Source organism: Ambystoma mexicanum, chromosome 2p (assembly GCF_040938575.1).
Source record: "Ambystoma mexicanum isolate Mex_15411 chromosome 2p, UKY_AmexF1_1, whole genome shotgun sequence".
Lineage (NCBI taxonomy): Eukaryota > Metazoa > Chordata > Amphibia > Caudata > Ambystomatidae > Ambystoma > Ambystoma mexicanum.
The window spans coordinates 1,079,094,077-1,079,119,782 of NC_090923.1; the positions used below are offsets into that span (position 1 = coordinate 1,079,094,077).

Consider the following 25,706-nt stretch of genomic DNA (forward strand, 5'->3'; position numbering starts at 1 on the left):
CTATGAGAAGATGTGATAATCTAACAAGTGAATGGTGGCAAAACAAGTATTGAAAAAGCTGCAATAGTGTAAGTCCAATACCACTGTTGAGCTGAAGCAGGGGCAGTTTAACTGTGGAAGCAAAGCAAATAAGGTGTGTCGGTTGCATGACCTGCAATGGATTGACCATGTGGTCCGACAACTGCACCTAGACTGAGTACATCCTACTAAAGGAAAGCCACTTAACTCCTCTATAAGTTTGTGATTGAATGTCACGAAAAGCAGGTGTATTTTGAGCTTAAAGAGCTGAACTTTGTGATATTGGTGAAGAGACAGAAGCCTGAAAAGCTGTGAAGTATCCAGAGGAATTGATTTGGAAACATTGAGAGACTTGAAAGCTTGGGGAAGGGGAACCCCTTTTTCGTTTGAAAGGAAACTGTCTTGAGTTCTGGGGAAGAGATAACCCCTTTTCTGGCCAAGAGCTGGAAGAAGCTCTGAACCTTTGTTTGAGCATTTTTCATTTGATGCTGACATCCCTACACGTTTTGAACAACTAAATCTGAGGGCAGTTATAGGTTTTGGACACAGACAGACATTTTCTTTGGACTTTCTGACACAGACTACCATTAGTTTCAGTTAGGTAGGGAAATCCCACCTTTGCATGGTGTGAGTTAGGCCTTTTTCCAACCTTCGTGTGATTTTTAATAAATGTTTTCAAACTTTCCTCAGTTGTCTGTCTACTTTCTGATGCCTTCACACAACCCATCAAATCACCCAACCATCGCAACTGACTCATCCCTAACAGGTTGGGTGCCCATTGCCTATGGCTCAAGGGACATGGTCATTTCCAATACCGAGCCAGCAGACAAACTTACTGCAGCTTCTAACTGTCCATGTGGCACTCCACGCTTTCCAAAATCATAAGGGGGAAAAACTTTCTGATGGCAACAGACTGTACAACAGCCATGTTTTACATCAACAAAAAGGGTGGAACACACTCTCCAGAGTTTTCAAAACTTGGTAAAAGAATCTGGAGCAGAACACTGTCACTAGAGCATGAGTGAGAGTTGAACACAGACATTCTCACACATATTTTTGCTCAATGGGGACAACCAGCAATAGAACTTTTTTGCAACAGCAGAAATGGCAAAAATGTCCAAAGTAATGCCTCAAGGTACCCACAGAAAGCTCCCTAGGGAATGCACTATGGATCAATTGGTCAGGGATGTTTGCTTACGCTCTGCCTCCTTCCCCCAACACTCCTCTTAGGCAGGGTGGTCCACAGATGCACCAGGAAAGTTTAATACTGATACTCATTGCACCAATTTGGACACGTCCTACATGGCACTCCCATCTTTTGAAGAGGGGTTTGTGCCCACCAATATAAATTACACCCACCCAAAACCCGTTGTACAGTCTGGGGCAGGTCCTACATGCATACCCTCATACAACCAACTTGTCAGCTTGGCTCCTGAGGTCATAGAATTTGGCTACCTCAATTTACCAGAACCCAACACAAGGCATTACTACTTTAATATGTGGAAGAGGTTTGTCCCATGTCGTAAAAAAAAATCTAACATCAATCCTATTGATTGCTCACCATCACATTCTATTATACCTACTTCATTTAATCAACTCTGGTCTAGTATTTAATTCCTTAAAGGTTCATCTGGCAGCTTACACAAAGCCTCAGAATAAAGTCTCCTGGTGGAGAATTCCAGTTATCAAAGCCTTCATGGAAGGAGTCAAACTCTTAAACCTAAAGGTAGCTAATCTGACACCAGGTTGGGCTCTTAATGTTGTGCTAAGCAGACTCACGGGTCCACCTTTTGAACAATGCATAAAGCATCCTTGAAAGACCTCACTTATAAGGCGGCTTTTGTCACAGTGCATAAATACAATGTTGCCTTAAGAAAACATCCATGTTTTTTCATCAAAATACATATCCAGATTGTATGTCAACCAGTCAATTGCGCTACCAGCTTTCTTTCAAGACCCTCAAAATTCTAGGAACGAGCCCTTTATATATTCGATGTATGCAGAGAAGTCATGTACTACCTTGACAAGACAAAGAAACTGAGGAAAACGGATCAGTTCTTTGTGTCCCTGGCAGCCGGAAGAGAAGGTGACCCAGTCTCTAAAGCTATTATTGCCATGTGGATCATAAGGTGCATTCAATAGTTGTATGGCCTTGCAAGCAAAAACACTTCACTTTTACTCCCAAAGCACATTCTACATATAGTACAGCTGCTATGATGGCTTTCATTGCTAATGTTCCACTTGAAGCTATTTGTAAAGCAGCAATATGGAGCTCAGTGCACACCTTTACCCAACAATATTGCGTTGCCACTCGGGTAAGAAATTATTCACTGGTGGAGCAGGCTGTGTCAAAACATTTATTGGCTACGGTTCCTTCAGTTCACCCACCACCTTCATCGGGTACTGCTTGCTAGTCTATGCAAAGCATGTGATTCGAAGCAGATCCACAAGCTTCAGAAGACAAACATTACCTACCAGTAAACTTCTTTCGAATGAATTGTGTCCTTCCACATATTCCTCATCTTATGATGTATTCATGTCCAGCTTTAGCTGCTTTGGAAAAATGTTCCAGCAAGGGGCGCTGCACGTTGATGCCGGTCGGCTCTATGTCCCTCACAGGCCTCCTTCTCAATGTCGACATCATCACTGGTATGAAGCATGTGCAGTGACCGTTGGCATCAGTTATTTTTTTTCCGCGAGAAGCATCGATCGGCAGGTTTCAGTTCTTTCAAGAAACGGATTGAATTTTGTGAGAAAAAAAAATGGCATCTTCGTCGGCATCATCGACTCCAAAATTGGGGTTTAAAGAAATGCCATGACTGCGGGTGATAATTTCCCTTACGGACACCCATAGGGTGCGTCTGTGGTGCTTGGGATCATCAGAGTGTGGATCCTGCCTTCCGATGACAGTGAAAGCCCTGAAAGAACATAGAGGGAAATTGGCTGCAGGCAGGTCACATAAATCCCCTTCGACGACTGTCGAAAAAGCGATCCTCCGATGAGTATTGGGGGTTCAAAGTAAAGGGGTCACAGGTCACCGTCTTCATCATGGAGTTCCTCCACTGAACGGGTTGCTTGTTCGACCAAATCGGCCTCACCAGTTGAATGGGAGAGATTCAGACTGAAAATGCTTCAGGTCTTCGAGAATGCAGCCTCAACCCCCTCGAAGAAAACTAAGAGTCATGCCCATGTCGAGAAACCCAACAAAGAGAAGGCAAACGTCCAAACCTGTGTTCTCTCGGCCTCTGGTGTACTGGAGAAAACTCCTAACCTTTGGAGGTTCCGTCGAGAAAAAAACTAATTTGAAGGGAAAATCTTCGACCTCATCGACGGCAAAGGAGTCGACATCCTTGTTGAAAAAATCTTCGATGTCTCAGTTGTCGAAGCAGTCGACGTCGTCCAAGACCTCAACTCATCGATGCATTTGACAAATTCTTTGAAAGATGCAGGAAAAAAAAGATTCATTTCTCCCACTACCAAGAAAAGACTTTAAGTCACTTTCCTCCATTTTTGAGGAACATGAGCCCTCATCTGATGATTCACGACCCTTTGGGTTGCAATATGGGACACAAGGTGTTCCAGAGGCTCTGATATCAGAGCAGCCAAAGATTAAAGATCTATGGGACTCTACAAACTGCAAGTGGAATAGATGCTTCTTCTGAGATTGAGTTGGGAAGACCAGATCCTTCAGACCATGGTGATGGATCGTTTAGACCGTTAATGTCTCGAGATATTGAGTGACTGGGATGGAGTACACCACATTTTGAGCAGTATGACCTTACAGATATTTTGGATAAGGGACCCCAGGAGGACCCTATTCTTCCTTTCCATGTACCCGTACAATGGCGGCTCAATGCCAACTGGAAAACACCAGAGTTCATTTCAGCGGTAAATAACAAATTGACAGGCAAATATAGAGCTTCAAGCAGTGATCTACTAAAAGGGGGAAGTTCACTGAAAAACTGTATTGTTTCAAAAGATGGGCCATAATCAAAAATATATGTAAAGAATATTTTTAGAGAAAGTCACATATGTGAAATTTTTGGGAAATGAGGCTCAAAGTTTTGGCATGGGGTCATCCATTTTGTGAAATTGAACAGCCTCCTCTGTTCATGTTGAGCTCTGCTCTCGCAGCAATAATCAAGCAAAAGCCCCCTAATGGGAGCTTTTACTTACTGCTGCCAGAGAGCAGAGCTTAACATGAAGAAAGGAGGCTGTCACAGTAATTGCCTTAACTTTCATTTTAAGTTTTCTATGCTCCCCAAGGAAGCACAGAAAATGTAAAATGAAAGCCAAAGCAATGATAAATACTTTGCCGGCCTCCCTTAAGTCTACAAATGCCACATGTGCACTGGCTAAATTCACGTTTACCCTATGTGAATGCATATCGATGGCGGCTGAATATATCCACGAAGGGGAAGAAAGAGACGTTTTTACAAAATATTTTAAGGATGGGAAGGGTGACATGTGTGAATCCCTTTAGACTGGTCTTGACTCTGCGGACAGTATCGGCAGAGCAATGGCGGCTAGCACTGTAATGCACATATTTGCCTGGTTAAGAAAGTCTGGGTTTGCTCTGGATGTACACTTGAGACGACTTAACATGCCCAATGATGGCAAACATTTATTTGGCAGCACGGCTGACGAGAGCCTGGAGAAGCTGCAGACCTCCAATGCGGCAGCCAAATCCCTTGGTGCTGCAATCGGTCAACTGCAAACTCTCCCCAGTGGAACAGCTTGGAGAAGCAGGTCCTTTCGCTATTACTCCTCATTTTGAAGCGGGAGAGGGCTGGCCAGTCAAATCGGTCAGAGAAGAGGTGCTAAAACCGCCCTGGGACTGGCTAATTTACCCTTGGCTGCCTCAAAACCTCTCTGAGGCCTTAGTCCACAAAACCCCAGTGGGAGGCAGACTCTCACTGCATCTGCAAGAATGGTGGGGTATTACTTCAGATGCATGGGTATTAGAAACAGTAGCCCAGGGTCAGTGCCTTCCTTTTCTAAAGGCCTCGGGTTTATCCACCGGGGAACAACTCTTCAGGATTCCAGATCTGCTCCTTGTGCAGGAAATTCTGACCCTGTTAGAGAAAGGCGCTATAGAACAAGTACCTGTAGCGGAGAGGAACACTGGTTGGTACTCCCCTTCCTAATCCCCAAGAAGGATGGAGGATTGAGACCCAGCTTGGATTTAAGAGACTTGAACAAGTTCCTCAGGAAAGAACAGTTCAAGATGGTTACCCCTTTTCAGATCCTTCAGGCCCTGCAGCTTCAGGACTGGATGGTATCATTGGACCTTCAATATGCTTACTTTCATGTGCCCATCCATCACAAGCACAGAAGGTACCAGAGGTTTGCTGTTGGCGGTTCTCTTTCTCATTATCAGTTTCGAGTTCTGCCTTTTGGGCGGACCTTTGCCGAGGATTTTCACCAGATTTATGGCAGTGGTGGCAGTGAGTCTCAGGACGGGGGGGGGATCCAAGTCTACCCCTACCTGGATGATTGGCTGATCAGGGCACTTTCTCCCAAACAGGTCCTGGAACATCTCAGCTCCACCTGTCACTCCCTCCACAGGCTTAGCTTCTCCCTCAACTTCAAGATGTCCCACATGATACCATCTCAAAGGCTCCAATTCATCATGGCAGTCCTGGATGGATCCTTGGGAAAAGCATTGCCACCAAATTCCAGAGTGCCCAGCATCTTCCGGCCTTCGTTTTTCTGAGGTTGCTCGGCCTCATGGCATCCTGCATTTTCCTGGTACCAGAGGCTAGCATGAGGATGAGATCCCTCCAATGGGCTCTCAGGACTCCATGGCCTCAATTCTCAGGCAGGATGTCAAACCTTCAGGTTCCGAGCAGAGTTCCACAGGATCTTCTGTGGTGGGCCTGCAAGGACAACATTCTGAAGGGAGAACCCTTTTGGCAACCAAGGCCGGAGATAACGGTAGTTAAGGGGTGGGGAGCACATGCCAACGATCTTTCAATCAGCGGTTGTTGGTCTCCATAGGAGTCCAAACTACACATAAACCTTTTGGAGCTGAGAGCAACCAGACTAGTGCTGAAGGCTTTTCTGCCCTCTGTACGAGGAAAGAATGTCCTGATAATGACGGACAACACAGTGGCCATGTACTACTTCAACAACGGAGGTGGTGTAGGCCACTACCACTGTGCAGAGACGCAATGCAGCTCTGGTTCTGCAAAATTTAAGAAGAAATCTCCCTATCAGCAGTTAACCTAGCCGGAGGGCAGAACACAGTGACGGACGATCTGAGCAGGCAGAGCATAGTCTCCCACGAATGGGAAGTAGCTCAGGAATTCCGTCAAGGGATCTTCACCCTTTGAGGTACCCCTCAAGTGGATCTGTTCGCGACCAGTGTCAACCGGAGGTTTGACCTGCACTGCTCCAGGGAATTTCCCCCAAGAGGAGCTCTAGGAAGCACTTTGGCAGTGGACTGGGAGTTTCCACTTCTGTATGCGTTTCCTCCAGTTCCCGTCATTCGTCACGTGATCAGGAGGTTGAGAAAGTTCAGGAAATCCATGATCCTAATTGCTCCAGATTGGGTCAGGAGGACGTGGTACCCAGACCTTCTGGACATGTCCATCTGCCCTCCAATACATTTTCCACAAAGAGAGGACTTTCTCTTGTGAGAGGAGGATCAGGCTCTCCACCCAGAGGTCAAGACATTCAACCTTCACGCATGGTTTTTGAGGAGGAAATATAAGGATTGGGACCTTACGGACGATGTAAAGGAGTATTTGCTTTTGGCCAGAAGGTCACCAATGAAATCCTTATACCGCTGCTGTTGGAACAAGTTCTGCAGCTGGTGCAGGAATAAGAATGTATACCCTTTTACATGCAGCACATCTATATTTTTATCTTTCTTATTACACTTGGCTAATCTGGGGCTCCAAGTTGGCACAATTAAAGGGTATGTAGCAGTGCTATCTATTTTTAAGCACTCTGCTGAAACGATATCCTTCTTCAAAATATCACTGGTGATACAATTTCTAAAGGGATTGACAAATGGATTCCCTCTGATCCCCTTTCAAGTCCTCGTTTGGGATCTCAACTTAGTTTTGAAATTTCACTTGTGCTCCTTTCAAGCCTTTTCATTCCTGTCCTTTAAGACTGCTAACACTCTCAAAACTATCCTTTGGTTGCTCTTACATGAGCCTGTAGGGTGACTGAAATTCAAGCGTTGTCTTGTAAGCGTCCTTATACAATTTTCTTTAAGGATAGTTCTTAAGGTTAAACCCACATTTTTACCTAAAATTGTGTCTGATTTTCACTCCACTGAAAAGATTATACTACCGTCTTTTTATCATCCACCTCATCCTGTAAAGTAAGAGGAGAGAATACACAGGCTTGACCTAAGAAGTGCACTTAACTTCTACATAGCCAGGATGTCTAAGTTAAGACCGGATGATCAACTTTTCGTTGGTTACATGGTCCATAAAATGGGTTTGGCGGTGTTCAGGTGGATCATTTTATTCAGGTGGATTAGCTTTAAAAGACACCCCAGAGGGTCTCGGAGCTCATTCGACCCGGGGCATGGCTACTTCCTCGGCCTTATAGAGGGGCATTCCAATTCAGGATATTTGTGCAGTGGCCACATGGTCCTTCACCCACACATTCACAAAGTATTATAGTCTGGACTCTTCCTAGGGCCGGGAAGGTGGATTTTGGAAGACAGTGTTATGTTCGGTACGCACAAGCCAATAAGGAATTCCTAAATTCTGACTTCCTCCTCCAAAAATGCAAACACTGCTTTGGAACTCTTATCATAGGATGAGGAATATGTAGGAGGACATAATCCATTCGAAGAACAAGTTACTTACCTGTGGTAATTTTCTTTCGATTGGAAGTTCCTCCCACGTATTCCTCATCGCCCCTCCCAAGCTACCCCGCAGTAGAATTTCCTTTTAATTGCAGTTTGCATTCTTTCTGGGTGAGTACCTGTCTTGCGTGTAAGGTACATCCAAAGGGAAATTGGAAATACGCACAAACACAGAACTGAAGCCAACATTCACTGCGCAAGCTATATACCAGTGATGTCGACATCGAGACAGAGGACCTCGAGGGGCATCGAGTTGACGGGCATTGACGCGGAGTGCCCCCTGCTGAGAAAAAATTCCAAAGCAGAAAAATGGATATATCGTAAAATGAGGAATATGTGGGAGGAACATCCAATCAAAAGAACGTTACCATGGGTAAGTAACTTGTTCTTCTGTGCTTGTATTTACTTGGATTCACATGCACCCACCCATCCTCCCCTATGCAGGAGTGGATGGTACAACAAACGGCATGTGAAATCCTATTAATACACTCAATGTAAAGAGTTTTTAGTTTGTTATTAATACACATACATAAGGTGAGATGCTCACTTTTATTACACATTTCAGCACTCGCACAGTCCATTATAGAATTTATGTAGCCTCAGGTCTGAAAAATAACTTTCGGAGGACGCTGATGCGTGTGAAGGATCATGGGTACTGTACATGTAACAGTATGGATAGTACTACAGGAACGCCCTGTCGACGCCCTTTTTGACTTTGAAAACAAATAATGTAATACATTGCACCAACCATTAGATCTCGGCCAATGTGCAGCATATGAATATAAGCGCAGATACAAGCAACAGAAAGACGATTACTGTTAGGTAATGTTTGAGATATATACATATGCGTATGTGTATAGGACTGTTTTAGGGATAGTTGCTTACCTTTGATTTTACCTGTCTAGAGTGATGTTAAGGCCTAATAAATATGGTGAGTTGGTACTTCTAATTTGAGTTCTTTGTGGCTCATTGTATCATTACACCACCTCCATAGCTCTGTAGTCTTGCCTTTCTGCTCCGCTACAGTAGCTTGATAGTTTAGCTAGACCTCAGTTCCCTCTGTTTAATTACGAGGGTGGCCTCTCATAACCCTCCTACAGGACAGGTTCTGAAAATCTATCTTAACATATGGCAATGTCCAAATTCAGTGGGTATGCAGTGATAAAACTGCGGCAAAAATGTCGCCTGTACAAAAATTCACGTAAAAAATGCTGCGGTCTGACCCGTTAAAGGTGTACCCCATTACACCATTCAAGGGGGCCGGGGGTGTCCCCTTGAATGGTATAATAAGTCCAGGGGTTGCGGGGGTATCCCTCGCATCCTTTACATGGATTGCGGCGGCAAAACCACTGCCTTTTTGCCTCAATAATTTGTGTCCACAGCTTTTTTTGCTGCGATTCTAACACCTGGAACCATTCAGTGGGCAGGAAGGAGGCCAAAAAGCAAGATGGCGCAACGAGCATGGCTTTTTGAGTATATATTTTACCACTAGAATCCCTCCTTCAGTAGCATAAGGTTGTACAGTAGTGCACTAGAAGAAAATGTCTTTTCAGCGCCACCAGCCTGTGTGCATCACAAAAGTAACTAAATTGTTAATTACAGAAAAGCAAATGGGGCAAGAAGTATCCCTGCAGCATTCCACTTAAGGCAACTTGTGTTGTAATGTTAAAATAAATGGAAAAACAAATGGGAGAATCTCTCCCTGCACTGGGAGTCTGAGGACTAACCTAATGCACCTCAAATGAAATGAGTCGAGTAGGTGAGCTGTCCTCACTCGCCACAAACATTTTCCAGACTCCAAATCAAATAAGATATGCTGGGGGGCCCCCATTGAATTCAATGGGGGAAAGATGCAAAAAAGATAATTATTTCCTAACACTACATTCTCTGTAGCATGAAAGCAACATATTTAATGTAGATCCAGAGGCCAAGGGAGCTCTGTATGGTACAACATGTACAAGAACAAATCATGTAGGCAGGTGGAGTAAGAGAAAGCTCTTTGCATTTCAGGGCATCAAACAATGTGTCCTAAAGGCACAGGTAATACAGCCACACTGGATCAGAAGGAGCTCCCTTTAGAGCTTACACTAATGCACAGAGGGCACGCATCATGCAAAGCTTCCTTAGAGTAACAGTCATTTAGGTGCAGATCCTATAGCACCACCGTTAGAAAGGCAATGTTAGATGAGGAAGGAGTTGATTGTTTTTTTTCTTCTTTTTCTTTGACAGTCAATGTTGGTGGTTACATCCAGGCAGTGCTGGACAGAAATCTAGCAGAGAATATCTCCCGTGTGCTGTACCCCAATGATAATGTGAGTTAAAACAATATTTGGTTACTGCAACATTGGAACCCCTGGTACCTTTGTTCCAATCAATTGTTGATGGGCATACTCTGTCCTACCTTACTACTTATATGTGTTTCCTTGGAATGAGGTTGCGAGTGGCTTTCTTCAAAGCAAGCATTGCTAGTTTATACAGACATGGCCAGGGGCTGCTCGGTCCAGTTGAATGGGGCATGCATGCACGCTTCAAGTCACTTGTCATTTGTATTAGCTGCATTGAACTCTGGTTGTGGAATTGGAGTACTGCACTCTTACAATACCCTTTTTCATTACTCTTTAGTTCTTCGAGGGGAAGGAGCTCCGTCTCAAGCAGGAGTACTTCGTGGTTGCAGCCACTCTTCAAGACATCATCCGTCGCTTCAAGTCTTCAAAGTTTGGCTGTCGGGACCCTGTCCGCACATCTTTTGATGCTTTCCCAGAAAAGGTGAACTATCCCTCTCCCCATGATTGTGTGGAGAGATACTTTTGTTACTGCAGTGGTTGGTGTTGGAATGCTGTGAAAATGGATTTTGAGAATCAGCCCTGGGGAGTTACTGAGACACTACCCTATTATAGTGAACGGGGGAAAGACCATAAGTCTAGCCAAACTTGATCAAAGTTGGTGACTGATGTAAGTAAGGCATGGTATCAAACAGTGAAGACAGACACAAGTGATCAGAGTTCAAGGGTATTTATTGAACTTCAGTTGGGTTTGAAAAGCGCCCATCTAATCGTAAATCTAAAGATGGGGAGCAGGCTACCACAATCAAATAATAACGCAGCCCTAGTGGTGTCTTGCCAAAATAAAAAGGCCTATACTAATAAACCTATTGCCAATCCTTGTTTCTAAATATGTTACACAAAATAAAATAGTTCAAGAAATATGTCAGGATAGTTGAGCCGTTGGATTCCCTTCCTCAAGTTTTCAGCACGGGACAAGGCGGCACACTCGTGCTTAGCATGTACTCTGGCTTTTCTAGCACAAGGATGCAGTTCAGAATCTGTCTCTTTGCCATTCAAAGTCTCTTATTTCAGAGGCCCTGATGCGACAAACATTCAAAGTTCCTTTCTGCTCAGGATTCTCATATGCACAACTTCTCTGGTGATTCACTGTTCACCTCCGGGCTCAGACCAAATTTATCTCCTTTTCCAAACTTTCTTTACTATATGAAAATTGAAGACTTTCGACTGTGTGTGGTATTTTGCTTGACTCCTCGCAGGACCACTTCGATTCACAATTCTTTGTTCTCTTCTTATTACACCCCTTTAACTTTCACTTCTGCCACTTCTCAGCTGGTTACCTTACAGAGACCTTCAATTGAGCACCCACGCGGTGCCGGACCACACTGTCAAAGGTATCATATATTGCTGTTCAAAGTTCAAACACTAATCAGCAGGTCAACATTACTTGCGTCTTTTTTCACACGCATTTTAACAATACAATGTTGCTGCTTGCAACCTTGGCGTCAACACAGACCGGTCTTGTATCAGTCTCCCCAACTCGCCGGCTGTGCTGATTACACTGATGCTGCTTTGTTCTTGGAACCAAGGATGGTACCACAGCGGCTGCTGCTTCTCCCCACCTTGATTAGTGACGCGGAAGGTCCCCGGGTATCTCCGACACACAATACAGGATTCTTCAGCCTGGTTTCCTGGTTTTACGCTTTCTAATCTTGAGGGCTCTTGAAAGTAACAGTGTCTTGTCGGAAAGGTCAAGGGAATTTCTCTTCTTGCGACCCCCTCCTGTTTTGTCGTCTTTCTTCTCTCGTTCAGCTGCCGACTCGAAACTGCTGTTTGCTTGTGTGCTTTTCCTCGCTCAGAGTGTGCTCTCGTGCTCCGCCTTTTATCCGTGTTGGGAAGTTTAATAGAAGTCCGGTGTGAGTAATTGTCAGTAATTGCCTGACCTCACCTGACCAATGCATTGGGACATGTCAGGTACACTGCTTGGGTGTTAGTCTTATTCTTCCATAGTGGGGTGTCCGTGTTAAAGGGTTTGTGTTGGAAATGGGGGCGGGGAGGGGTAGAGTTCCTACATAACCTATCTGATAGGATGGGGTAACGGTGTTACAGGGAAGGGGATACTGCATCTTGCCATCGGGCGTCTCACTTCCCGAAGACTCCTCACCCAGATGATCCTCCTGCACTGGTCCATCCGCAGGAACTGGATCCAAAAGTGATGGCCGTGTCTAGTGGGTGAGACACCTTCTGAGCAGTACAGCCTAGACCTTGGAATGAATATAAATATATAGCTTGTTGAATCTGCTTAGATCACATGCTGTGCATAGGCCGACATCTAGTGGAAGCTGCGGAGTATTACAGTTTGTTTTTCGGAACTCGAAAATGGGCGGCGACACAGGGCGTGCCAGTAATACTATCCCTAGTGTGACGTCCACTGTACCCATGGTCCCTCACGCGTCTAGGACCCTCAGATAGTTTTGTTCCGCCATACTGGTCGGAAACATTCCGCGGAGTTCCCTGGCCTTATCCATACTTTTGCTAAAATATTGTTATATTTCCCCATTTCTCCACCCCAACGTCGAGTCACCGAACATCCACACTCGACGCCGGCACGGAGAAAGAATCGACCGTCGAGAGCTGCACAACGGATTTGGGCCTTGGAGGCCTCTGGCTTCGGCCCGGGCCTAGGAAGGCCTCTGCTCTGCAAGTAGGGAGAGTGGGGTTGGTCATACTCTACACTCTTTTGGTATATAGGTACATTCTTATATATTCCTACACTTATTAGCCCGCTGCCACAAGGTGCGTATGGAGGGTACCCCTTTTCAATTTTGCCCCAAGTGCAACCGCAAGTACCCTTGGGTTGACGGGCACGCTACATGCAATCTCTGCTTACAGATGAACCACCCCGAGGCTAACTGCAGAGTGTGCAGTAGGTTCAAACCGAAAACACTCAACGACCGTTCGATCAAGCGTTGGGCCCACCACGCCAGGCGTCAAGAGGCCATGGCAGCGGAGGGCGCCTTCAGCGATGGCAGCGACGCCGTGCTTTCGGACGGCGAGGGCAACGTGGCGTCAATTGACAGCCATGCGCAAGTCCCCGACCTCGGAAGGTCGTCCGGCAGGGCGGCTCTGGGGAAGACCCACGGCGACACAAGCCCTACCCACAGCACTTCCACAAAACACATGAAGTCCAACCGAGACTTGACGCGCACATCGAGTACTCTGAAAGAGGCACATAGAGAACGGTCCGAATCGGTTTCCTCTCGGCATTCTCGATCTAGATCACCGCATGACTCCAAGCAACCATCCACTGTTGCCAGAAGTGCCTCGCTCCCCAAGGTAACGTAGGTTCGATCGTCAGAAGATGAAGCCGACCTCTATCCCCAGACCGCACTCCAGGAGTCGGCGTCAACAGGCCGCTCAGTGGCTGTTCCCGAGTCCCAACCTCCACACTCCAGAAATAGGGACACTACCCCCGAACCTTGCCGCCAGGCGTCGAAAGGCTCCGAAGGGGCGTAAACACAGGGTAAATACATTTCCACCCACGGGGAAGGGGAAAAACAGAGGAAGCAGTCTTTGCTTCCTTCCACACCTCAAACATTCTAACCCACATAAACAGATGGACATGTCTCGGTCTTCTGTTATCCCAAAGACCCCTGTTCAAACCAGTAGGTCTAGTGCAGTTAATACAGGGAAAAGCCTTCAAGAAAGAATCATTCCCAGCTCAAGAGAATGGTCTAGTGATGACATAGTCATGTCAAGGATATCATCATTGGCAGATTTCTAGGCCAAAAACCCTGAACACTTTCTCTCTTTTACCCCCGACGGGTCAACTCCCTCAGGCTCTAAGGATCCTATACCCCCAAGTAAGAAGTCCCGATTTGAAGCTCCTACTTCAGACCCCTTCAGTATACAGCCCTATTCTCAATATCAGGGAGATCCATCCTTTGGTGAGGATCCAGATTTGGGCATGTTGGAAGAACAAACTGGGACGGGCTACTGTGGGGATGACGAGGACCAAGAGGAGGAGGACAACCCAGAAACCTACAGGCTAGATTCCCCGGTAGATAAAGAACCCCCGGTTACCGACTCCCCTGTCGATAACCAGCCTCTCTTGAATGAAGTGCTATCCAGAGCGGCAGAACACTTCCACATTGACACCCAGGGTGATCAGGAAGAGGGGGACTTTGCCGAGGAGTTAGTGGGAGAAAGGAGACCTGTTGCCCAGGCCATCCCTATCCTTAAGTCAATTCAAAGGAGGATAGACCCTTCCCTTGTTAATCCCCATTTCACTAGGGCGGTAAACCCCAGAGTTGAGAAGCTTTTCAGGGCAGCCCAAACAGACCCACTGTACATAAGAGGGCATCTGAAACTGGACTCCCTGGTAGTGACAAACACCCGTAAGAGGGCGGGAACACCCTTGTCATCGTCAGAAAGCTCCTCCCAACAAGGAGAGCAAGAATATTTATGGCTTGGGCAGGAAAGTAGCCTCCAAGCATTGCCAACTCCACCACCCTGTTGGCGAGTTACAACTGCCACCAGTGGGAAGAAGTCGCGGCACTCATAGATTCCGCACCAGAACGCTTAAAAAGCCAATTGGCACAAGTTTCGGCGCAAGGAAGAGCCGTGTACGGTTGCATATTAAAAGCAACTTTTGATGCCGCGGATAACGTCTACCCAGGGTTATGGCAGGGGTAATAAGGGAGGACGTGGTAAAGGTAGAGGCAGCCCCAGTAGAGGCAGCGGCACGCCTCCACCAAAACAGTGACGCTCCGTTCAGGGTCCCTTCTCACGCATCCCCAGTAGGGGGACGCATTTCCAACTTCACCCAAGCTTGGGAAGGGATCACATCAGACAGATGGGTGCTTTCCACAGTGTCCGCAGGATACTGCATAGAACTGTTAGAGCGTCCTCAAAACCACCCTCCATGACAAAGAATACATTCTTTGGACCACCAGAAGATCCTCCTCGAGGAGATCGTCAATCTTCTAGCAAAGGACGCGATAGAACTCGTCCCGGGACACAGGTAAACAAGGGTATTTATTCAATTTACTTCCTTGTGCCAAAAAAAGATTTGACAATGCGCCCAGTATTGGACCTTCGGCCTGCAAACAAGTATGTCAAGCCCCAAAAATTTCGCATGACTACTCTCCAAGAGGTAATCCCCCTCCTAAAAAAGGGGGATTACATGGCAACATTGGACATGAAAGATGCCCATTTTCATATTTCCATGTTCCCAGCGCGCAGAAAGTACTTGGCTTCAAGGATGACAGTCGGCACTACCAGTTCAAGGTACTGCCCTTCGGGATAGCCTCGGCTCCAAGGGTATTCACCAAGGTACTGGCAGTGGCGGCGGCACACCTACGCAGGGAGGCAATCCCGGTGTACCCTTACCTGGACGACTGGCTCATCAGGGGGGAGACCCCAGTAATTTGCAGAACAAACATTCAAAGGATGATCGACCTCCTCTTCGAATTAGGTTTCTCAATAAACGAGAAGTCAAGTCTGGTGCCAAGCACCTCCAAACAGTTCCTAGGAGCTATCCTAGATACGCAAGAGGGGTTGATCTTTCCATCAGAGGAAAGAATTCGGAATATACTGCTGCAAATTCCGCAATATCAGGCCGGTCGCCAGATAATGGTACGCTAAGCAATGCGTTTGCTGGGCATGATGGAGTCATGAATTTACCTGGTCCCCCACGCGCGCCTGCGCATTCGTCCCATGCAGGAATGGTTGGCGAAACAGCGGTCTCGGGCAAAGTGGTCAGTGGGACGATCTAGTGGTTGTTCCGCCAACACTGGTTCAAAGCCTTCACTGGTGGACAAGAGAAAACCTGTCCAAGGGGAAACCCTTTTACGATCACGAGATACAGGCGGTAGTCACAACCGATGTATGCCTGACAGGGTGGGGAGCTCACCACCTCCACCACACAGCTCAGGGTCTCTGGTCTCACTCAGTGGCCAAGAATCACATCAACCTCCTAGAGCTTCTGGCAGTATTCAGAGCGCTTTAAGCGTTCGAGCCCTACCTGCTGAATCTGTCAGTGCAGATCCGGACGGACAGCACTACAGCCATGTTTTACCTAAACAAGCAGGGAGGGACTCGTACGCCAAATCTGTCCAAGCTTGCCCAGAAAATTTGGATATGGGCACTCAGACGGAAGATCTTCCTGTCATCTCAACATGTAACAGGGGATCTCGATTCTCTGGCGGTGCTTTGAGCAGAGATCCCCCTCCCAGAGGAACACGAATGGTGTCTACACAGAGAAATCGTAGAAGATATATTCCCTCAGTGGGGTTTCCCCACTATAGACCTATACGCCACAAGCGAAAACAGACAGTGCCCAGGATTTGCATCCAGGTTCCCCCAGCCAGACTCCCAGGGGAACGCTCTGTGGATGAACTGGTCAGGGATGTTTGCTTACGCTTTTCCACCAACACCTCTCTTCAGGATGGTGGTCAACAAGATGAACAGAGAGTCAATGACGCTCGTCCTAGTTGCTCCCATGTGGGCGAGACAACCGTGGTTCCCACACCTACGCAGACTAGCGGTGTGCGAACCCATCAAACTCCTGGGCTGGTACCAACCTACTGTCCCAGCACCAAGGTCAAACGGTGCATCCTCAACCCAACTCGATGAACCTATCAGCATGGCTCCTGAGGTCATAGAGTTCGGACATCTCAAATTACCACAGAGATGTCTGGACATCCTAAAGGAATATAGGAAGCCAAACACGAGGCACTGCTACTTTGACAAATGGAAACGATTTGTTATCTGGTGCCAGAATAAGCAAGTCAACCCAGCTGATTGCACCCCTTCCACAATTGTCACATACATGCTCCACCTACTGGATGCAGGACTGGTATTTAACTCACTGAAGGTACACCTGGCAGCGCTGCCAGCATACACCACATCCTATAACAAGGTGTTGTGGTGGAAGATACCAGTGGTTAAAGCTTTCATGGAAGAAGTAAAGAGGCTTCACCCTCCTATTTCAAACCCACCACCAGGATGGGACCTTGACGTGGTACTATCTAAACTCATGGGCCCCCCCATTCGAACCCATGCATAAAAGCAGTCTCAAACACCTGATTTATAAGACAGCCTTCTTAGTAGCAATAACATCTATAAGAAGGGTCAGTGAAATTCAGGCTCTGTCAGTGCAGGATCCATTCTTTACAGTTCATAAAGATAAACTGGTTTTACGTACACACCCTAGGTTCTCACCTAAGTTTATTTCTAAATTCCACGTGAACCAGTCCATCGAGCTTCCGGCTTTCTTCCAAGACCCACAAAGCTCGGCTGAGGTGAAACTACACACCCTGGATGCACGTAGGGAGGTCCTCTACTATGTAAACAAGACCAGACCGCTAAGGAAAACAGATCAGCTGTTTGTCTCCATAGCTACAGGCAGAGAGGGAGATTGCGTCTCTAAAGGTGCCATCTCTAAGTGGATTGTTAACTGTATCCAGCTGTGTTACTCTCTTTCTGAAAAAACTCTGCCTTTCACGCCAAGAGCCCACTCTACTAGAGGCATTGGGGCCACTCTGGCTTTCATTGCAAATGTACCCCTTGACACCATTTGCAAAGCAACTACCTGGAGCTCTATTCACACTTTTACTCGGCACTACTGCATTGACACCCATTCCAAGACAGATACTCAAGTGGGACAAGCGGTTTTAAGACATTTGCTCATGACCCTTCTCACATCCCACCTCCTTCTTCTAACACTGCTCACTAATCTATGCACAGCATGTGATCTAAGCAGATTCAACAAGCCTCAGAAGGGATACATTACTCACCGTAATCGTATTTCTGATGCTTGTATCTGTTTAGATTCACATGCGACCCATCCTTCCTCCCCTCTGAGAGAAGGCGCATGGATGCTTGTAGTCTTATCTATCTGCTTGGATTATCTGTACTCGCGCTACTCCTCATGCTACCTCATGTCAGAAAAAATACAATCTGAGGGTCCTAGACGCGTGAGGGGGATCATGGATACAGTGGACGTCACACTAGGGATAGTATTACTGGCACGCCCTGTGTCGACGCCCATTTTTGAGTTTCGAAAAACAAACTGTAATACTCCGCAGCTTCCACTAGATGTCGGCCTATGCACAGCATGTGAATCAGACACAAGCATCAGAAATAAGATTACAGTGAGTAATGTATCATATATATATTTCTGATGTTTGTTAATCTGCTTAGAATCACATGCTGTGCATAGGTCCGACATCCAGTGGTCACTGCGGAGTATTGCATTTTGTTTTTCGTAGTCGAAAAGGGGACGTCGACAAGGCGTGTCTGAAACACTATCCCTATAGTGACGTGCGTTGTACCCACAATCCCTCACGCGTCGAGGTCCCTCAGATTGTTTTTTTCCGCCCAGCTTCTGGTCGCCTTCACGCGGAGCTCCTCGAGAGACATTGCAACTCCTCGACCTTTGGTCGTTTTTTCTCTAATATTAATAATCCCTCCCTCGACGCAGTTGTAAGCTGTTCTCCGCCGAAAAGAATCTTCGACGGAGGGTCGAGCGGAAGAAATCCTTCGGCGCTGCCGAACACGTGGCCTGGCCTCGCAGGCCATATACAGTAGGGAGAGTGGGGTCGTGGGACATCTCTGGGTCTTTTCTGAGAATGCCTTTCCCTTTCCCCTTCCTTTCCCTTGGGGTGTTTATCGCGATTTATTGCCTCGGCTATGGAGAGGACACCGTTTAGGTTTTGCCCACTTTGTAAAGGCAAATTCACTTGGAAGGACAAGCACTCACGGTGTAACCGCTGCTTGCCCCTCGATCACAGGGAGGAAAGGTGCGCGGCTTGTCGGCTTCTTAAGCCTAAAACTCTAAAAGACCGAAGGGTTAAAAGGTGGGCGGCCTACGCGATGTCGAAGGCCGAAGGTTCACCCGCCGCTGCTACCACCGACAGTGACGAGGAACGCGATAACACGACCTCCGCTACGGAAGTCGAAACCCCCTCTAAGGAGCGCTTACGCGCTTCGTCGTCTGTCCCCGGCCCCGACGGGCTCGGCTCACGCCCTGCTTATGGGGATGAACACCCCGGCGACACAGACGCACACAAAGATCCACATAAACACACAACCCACGGCTCTTCTTCGCCGAAGTCGAAAAGACCTTCGGCGCCCAAGGAGACGCAGGTTCCACCGGCGGCCTCCTCGGACCGTTCGGGTTCGAAGCCCCTCTCGCAACCGCAGCTGCGACCTGCGACTGGGCTTTCGGCAAACAAGGGCGCTGCCACCAAACCATCGGCCGGTGCGCATCAACAGAAAGCGCAGACCGCCGTAGAGCGTTCGATACCCATAGCGTCGAAAAACTCAAGCTTCCGCCGACAAACGAGTCGCCGACAAGCGAGTCGCCGATAGCTTAGCAAGGATCGCTGTAGCCGACGCCCAAAAGCGTACGCCGAAGACTACGTCGAGCGTTACGCATAAGTTAAAGGATACGCCGAAAAAGCCCGAAGGGAAGCAGGGACTACCCCCTTCAGTCAGGGAGTCTCCCGACACACCTGAAGGTTTTTCGGAGGGCGACGGGACACTTTCCTCGACGCTTTGGGAGAGGTCGAGCCATTTCGAGTTAGATAACCCTATGTTTCCCCCGCCAGACCGTTCTGGGGTACCCCATGAAACAATGGAAAGACTCCACCTCTGTATGGAGAGGATGGAAAGGTTCATGAGCACCCAGGCCTCTCAAACTCACAAGAGGACCAGAGAAGGGCCTCAGGAGGACCCCAGGGCCAAAAATCCGAGGCTAGTCGATCCCCAGCAGGACACAGCCTCAGACTTCCAAGATGTATATGACCTCACTGGGGAGGAACAATACTTCGGGGAAGAAGATGACTTCATGGACAATGAAGAACAGAACCAGGAGGAATGTCTGGAAGACAGAACAGACATTATAGAAGAAGAAGAAGGCTTCGGGGTTAACCCAGAAGAGGGACCTTCACACCCCTGGCAATCACCATCAGTGTATTCCGACACTGATGTCCTAAACCTAACTCCTCCGGACAATTCTCCAGTTAGGAACACGTCTCCAATTGACGATCAGCCCACGTTCAATGCACTGTTGCGCAGAGCAGCAGCGCATTTCGAACTCGACACCGGGGAACTCTCTCCAGAATTGGACTTTGTAGAAAGAGTGATTAAAGAAAAACCCCCGGTCAGCCAGACCATTCCACTCCTCGCTTCAGTGAAGAGAAGGATCATACCTTCGCTGTCCACTCCCGCTATGATCAGAGGGGTCAATCCACGGATTGAGAAACTTTTCACTCCTTCACCCTCAGACCCCCTCTACATTAGGGGACATTCCATTCCGGATTCCCTAGTGGTTTCTAATACTAGAAAGAGGGCAGGGGTACCACTTTCCACCAGTGAGGCACCCCCTGACAAGGAGGGCAAGAGGCTATATGCCCTTGCAAAAAGAGTTACTTCCTCGGCTGCCTTCTCAGCAAGAATTGCCAACAACAATTCCTTGCTTGCAAGCTACGCAGACGCGCAGTGGGCCAAACTGCGAAAAGACGCCGAGGAAGCACCGGAGCCTTTACGTACGCGCCTACTGTCAACTATTGGCGAAGGAACCCAAGTGAACCAGAGCATTGTTAAAAACTCTCTGGACGCGGCAGAAACAGCAGGACGTTCCTTGGTACAAGGAATACTCCTAAAGCGCCATGTATGGCTGCGCAACTCAGGCTTTAAACCAGAGACACAGGCGTCTTTGATAAATAAACCTGTCGAGGACGCTAACCTCTTCGGAAAAGCGGTAGATGAAGCCCTAGAGATGGCTAAAAAAGAGTTCGACACTATCAAGACTCTCGACCAGATCTCTAAGCCCACTACCAGGCGCGGCTATGGCAACAAACGCTTTTTTCGTGGCCAACGCCAACACCAACAACAAAATCAACATCAGCAATACCCTGCCACCAATTACCAAACCAATAGTGGGCAGTACAGCCAAAGAGGCCAACGCCGGGGCAAAGGGAGGGGTCGGGGATCCACCCCCAGAGGCTCCCAAGCCCCCAACAACTCCAAGTGACGCGAAGATTCGCGTCCCCTCCCATGCAACACCGGTCGGGGGCCGGATAACATCCTTTCTTCCTGCATGGGAGGAGATAACGTCAGACCGCTGGGTACTGTCCACCGTAGCCCACGGATACTGTATCGAATTCAACAGTTCCCCATCCTACAGACCCCCGAGGGGACGTCGCATGACACCGGAACATCTTGCCATCCTTCTCCAAGAAGTACAACAACTACTGGAAAAAGGAGCCATAGAGGTCGTGCCTCTATCTCAGGTAACGGAAGGTATTTATTCAGTGTACTTCCTTGTACCCAAAAAGGATCTAACCATGCGCCCTGTATTAGATCTGCGCCCAGCGAACAAGTTTATCAAACCCCAAAAGTTTCGTATGGTAACCTTACAGGAAGTAATCCCACTGCTTTCTCAGGGAGATTACATGACAACATTGGACATGAAAGATGCATACTTTCATATTTCAATGTTGCCAGCGCACAGAAAATACCTCAGGTTCATGATAGAGGGCAAACACTACCAGTTCAAAGTGCTACCCTTCGGCATAGCATCAGCACCAAGGGTATTCACGAAGGTGCTGGCAGTGGCAGCGGCCCACCTGCGCAGGTTGTCCATCCCAGTTTACCCTTACCTCGACGACTGGCTCATAACAGGGGATTCCTACGAAACATGCTTCTCCAATACCCAAAAGACAGTAGACCTTTTGTTTCAGTTGGGCTTCTCCATCAACGAAAAGAAGTCCAGTTTAGACCCCAGTCAAATCAAGCAATTCCTAGGGGCTCTAATTCAAACAAAGGACGGCCTCGTCTTCCCCTCCAGAGAGAGGGTCCAAAACATGCTGTTTCAGATCCCTCAATATGTAACCGGTCGAGAGGTGACGGTACGCAAAGCAATGCGCTTGCTAGGAATGATGGCGTCGTGTATTTATTTGGTACCTCACGCGCGCCTGCGCATGCGCCCAATGCAAGAGTGGCTCAACAGCCAGTGGTGTCAGGCCAGCGGACTATGGGAGGATCTAGTTGTGGTCTCGCAGGCCTTAGTTCTCTCGCTACGGTGGTGGACAAAGGAAAACATGGAAAAAGGGAAACCCTTTGCCACACCCGCGGCGGAAGCCACCCTAACCACAGACGCATCCCTCACAGGATGGGGGGCACACCTATCCCATCAGACTGCTCACGGAGTGTGGACTCCGAACGTAGCATCCAAACACATAAATCTACTGGAGCTACTAGCTGTGTTCAAGGCGCTAAGAGCCTTCCAGGAACACCTACAAGGCAAAACAGTAATGGTCCTTACAGACAGCACCACAGCCATGTACTACATCAACAAGCAAGGGGGCACCCACTCTCCAGGCCTGTCCAAGCTGGCCCAGAATATATGGAAGTGGGCTCTCAAACAGGACATGTTCCTACTATCACTACATGTACCCGGGGAACTCAATCTGCTAGCAGACAGTCTCAGCAGAGATTTCCCCCTGCCCAAAGAGTACGAATGGCGCCTGCACGAAGACATCGTCTTCGACGTCTTCACACAATGGGGATTCCCAGAAATAGACCTGTTCGCAACCCTGGAAAACTCACAATGCCTAAGTTACGCCTCCAGGTACCCCCAGAACCAATCCAAGGGGAACGGTCTGTCGATGAAATGGTCAGGGAAATTTGTTTACGCTTTTCCCCCGACTCCCCTTCTCAACAAAGTGGTGCACAAGATGCACCAGGAACAAGTGACCATGATACTAGTGGCCCCAATGTGGGCACGACAACCATGGTTCGCTCACTTGATGGAGATGTCTCTATCCCCCCCAGTAAAACTCCCCTGCCCGTACAACATGCTGTCTCAGGACAAAGGCAGGACTCTGCATCCATGCCCCCAGAACATGAACTTAGCAGCTTGGCTCCTGAGATCATAGAGTTCGGACATCTACAACTCCCACAAAGATGCATGGACATCCTCAGGGAAGCCCGGAAACCGAACACTCGCCACTGCTATTCTAGCAAGTGGAAAAGATTTGTCATCTGGTGCAGGAGCAAAAGCATCAACCCTATTGACTGCTCTCCCACACATGTGGTCCTATACCTGACCCACCTATTGGATTCAGGTCTAGTGTTTAACTCCATTAAAGTCCACCTAGCTGCACTTTCTGCATACACCACTTCCCAACTCAAAGTGTCGTGGTGGAGGATCCCTGTTATAAAGGCCTTCATGGAGGGAGTCAAGAGAATACACCCCCCGATAGCTGACCCAGCTCCCGGATGGAACCTTAATGTGGTACTTACCAGACTCATGGGCTCTCCATTCGAACCCATGCACAAAGCATCTCTTAAACACCTCACGCTTAAGACTGCTTTTTTAATAGCTATCACCTCCATCAGGAGAGTAAGTGAACTTCAGGCTCTTTCTATTCTAGACCCCTTCGTTACAGTTCACAAAGATAAAGTGGTTCTACGCACTCACCCTAGGTTTGCCCCGAAATTTATTTCTAAATTCCACGTAAACCAATCTATAGAACTACCAACGTTCTTTCAAAATCCTTCCAATTTGGGAGAAAGGACTCTGCACACACTAGATGTACGCAGAGCGGTCATGTTCTACATGGAAAGAACCAGACCACTGAGGAAGACTAATCAGTTCTTCGTCTCGGTGGCAGCAGGAAAAGAAGGAGATGCAGTTTCAAAATCCACTATTTCTAGATGGATTGTTCAATGCATCACTCTCTGCTATACTCTTGCTAAGAGAGAACTGCCCTTTAGGCCAAGAGCACACTCTACTCGAGGCACGGGGGCATCCATAGCATTCATTGCAAATGTTCCCCTTGAGTCCATCTGCAAAGCGGCTACCTGGAGTTCTGTGCACACCTTTACAAAACACTACTGTCTAGATACACACTCTAGATCTGACTCCCAGGTGGGACAGGCAGTATTACGACACCTTTTCTCTACTGTTCCTTCTCATAACCCACCGCCAACTCCGGGTACTGCTCGCTAGTCTATGCACAGCATGTGATTCTAAGCAGATTAACAAACATCAGAAGAGAATGCATTACTTACCGTAAAAGCATTTCTGATGGTTGTATCTGCTTAGATTCACATGCGCCCGCCCTTCCTCCCCGCTCGGATGGAAGGAACATAGACTTCCTTTATATATCTCTCTCTCTTTTCTGTACTCACTCACGTCTAGAAGGCTCCCTCAGGGCAGAAAAAATACAAACAGAGGGACCTCGACGCGTGAGGGATTGTGGGTACAACGCACGTCACTATAGGGATAGTGTTTCAGACACGCCTTGTCGACGTCCCCTTTTCGACTACGAAAAACAAAATGCAATACTCCGCAGTGACCACTGGATGTCGGACCTATGCACAGCATGTGAATCTAAGCAGATACAACCATCAGAAATGCTTTTACGGTAAGTAATGCATTCTCATATATATATATATATATATATATATGCACACACTCCTCGAATAATTCGAGTTAGATAGTGAACTATTAAAATCTAATACTTGATAGGTCTAAACACACACTCGTAGCAATGAAACAATAGATAAGTACTATCTCCAATGCACTTTTATACGTTCACCGTGGGGTGTTATTAAGAATAACAACACTTTACTTGTAAACCAGATGAGAATGGCTTGAGTAAGAAACACAAGTAAACTGTATGCAGTAAAGTAAGTGAAACAGGTAATTGATTCAGAGCCAGTTTGAATTCAAGATGAGTATGGACAGAAATGGAAGAAATATTAGTACTTTGCCTTGCAAAGGGGACCAGGAGGGAGTTGGGCAGTGCACTGTTTGGTCTAGGGCATTTCCGAAGGCTTCCACAGGCAGGATCCTCTAGCGGGGGCCAGGACTGGTTGTTCCTACTGGTCTAAAGGTTGAAGCACTGATTAGCGTCTTCCTGACATCAGCACAGAGAAGCAGGACTTGCTTGAGGCAATGTTGGTTGGCTTCAATGGTTGTCCTTTGGTGTTCAGCAAGCTGCACCTATTCGAAGGAGTCTTGGCTTCAACGACCATCTGAAGAATGGGGAAGGCATCCTCTTTTTATCATGAATTTGCACTGGGGTCCCCCCTGAGCCCTACAAAGGTAAGGATCTACCCTATTCAAATTGACATTGGCTGTTGGATGATGGACAGCCTTTTTCCTTCACATCTGACCAGCAATTGACACACTTTGGCCAGTAAAGTGGACTACGACCAGACAGTCTCCGCTCCCATCTGGCCATGTACACACACTGCCGCTTTGCCGGGGAAAGGGCTTTCCTTATATATTTTTTGATCCAAAGGGGTAGGAAGAAGCAAGAGAGGGGTTACCAACAAACTACCTTTACATAGCCTCACCAGAGGTCACACAACTGGCTCTCACACCAAATCCATGTAATCACGGACCATCAATCTTTTAACAAATATAAAGAGATGGTAGGCTCAATTTTAACAAAAATAATTCATCGGTTTATTATATTTTCTAATAAAACAGACCATTTGGTCACGTTTACAAAACTCATTATACATAAAAACGCAAATAAAAAGAGACACTT

At 47.4% G+C, this 25,706-nt stretch overlaps 1 protein-coding gene across 1 annotated transcript in view; it reads left to right on the forward strand.

Annotated features, from left to right (window-relative positions):
• The window catches only part of PYGM (glycogen phosphorylase, muscle associated), a 311,215-nt gene that overhangs the window by 144,446 nt on the left and 141,063 nt on the right, over positions 1 to 25,706 (forward strand). Inside the window, exons 7-8 of the mRNA XM_069645036.1 lie at positions 10,079 to 10,161; positions 10,472 to 10,615. Coding sequence (XP_069501137.1) covers positions 10,079 to 10,161; positions 10,472 to 10,615 — 227 coding nt within the window. The remainder of the gene's footprint in view (positions 1 to 10,078; positions 10,162 to 10,471; positions 10,616 to 25,706) is intronic.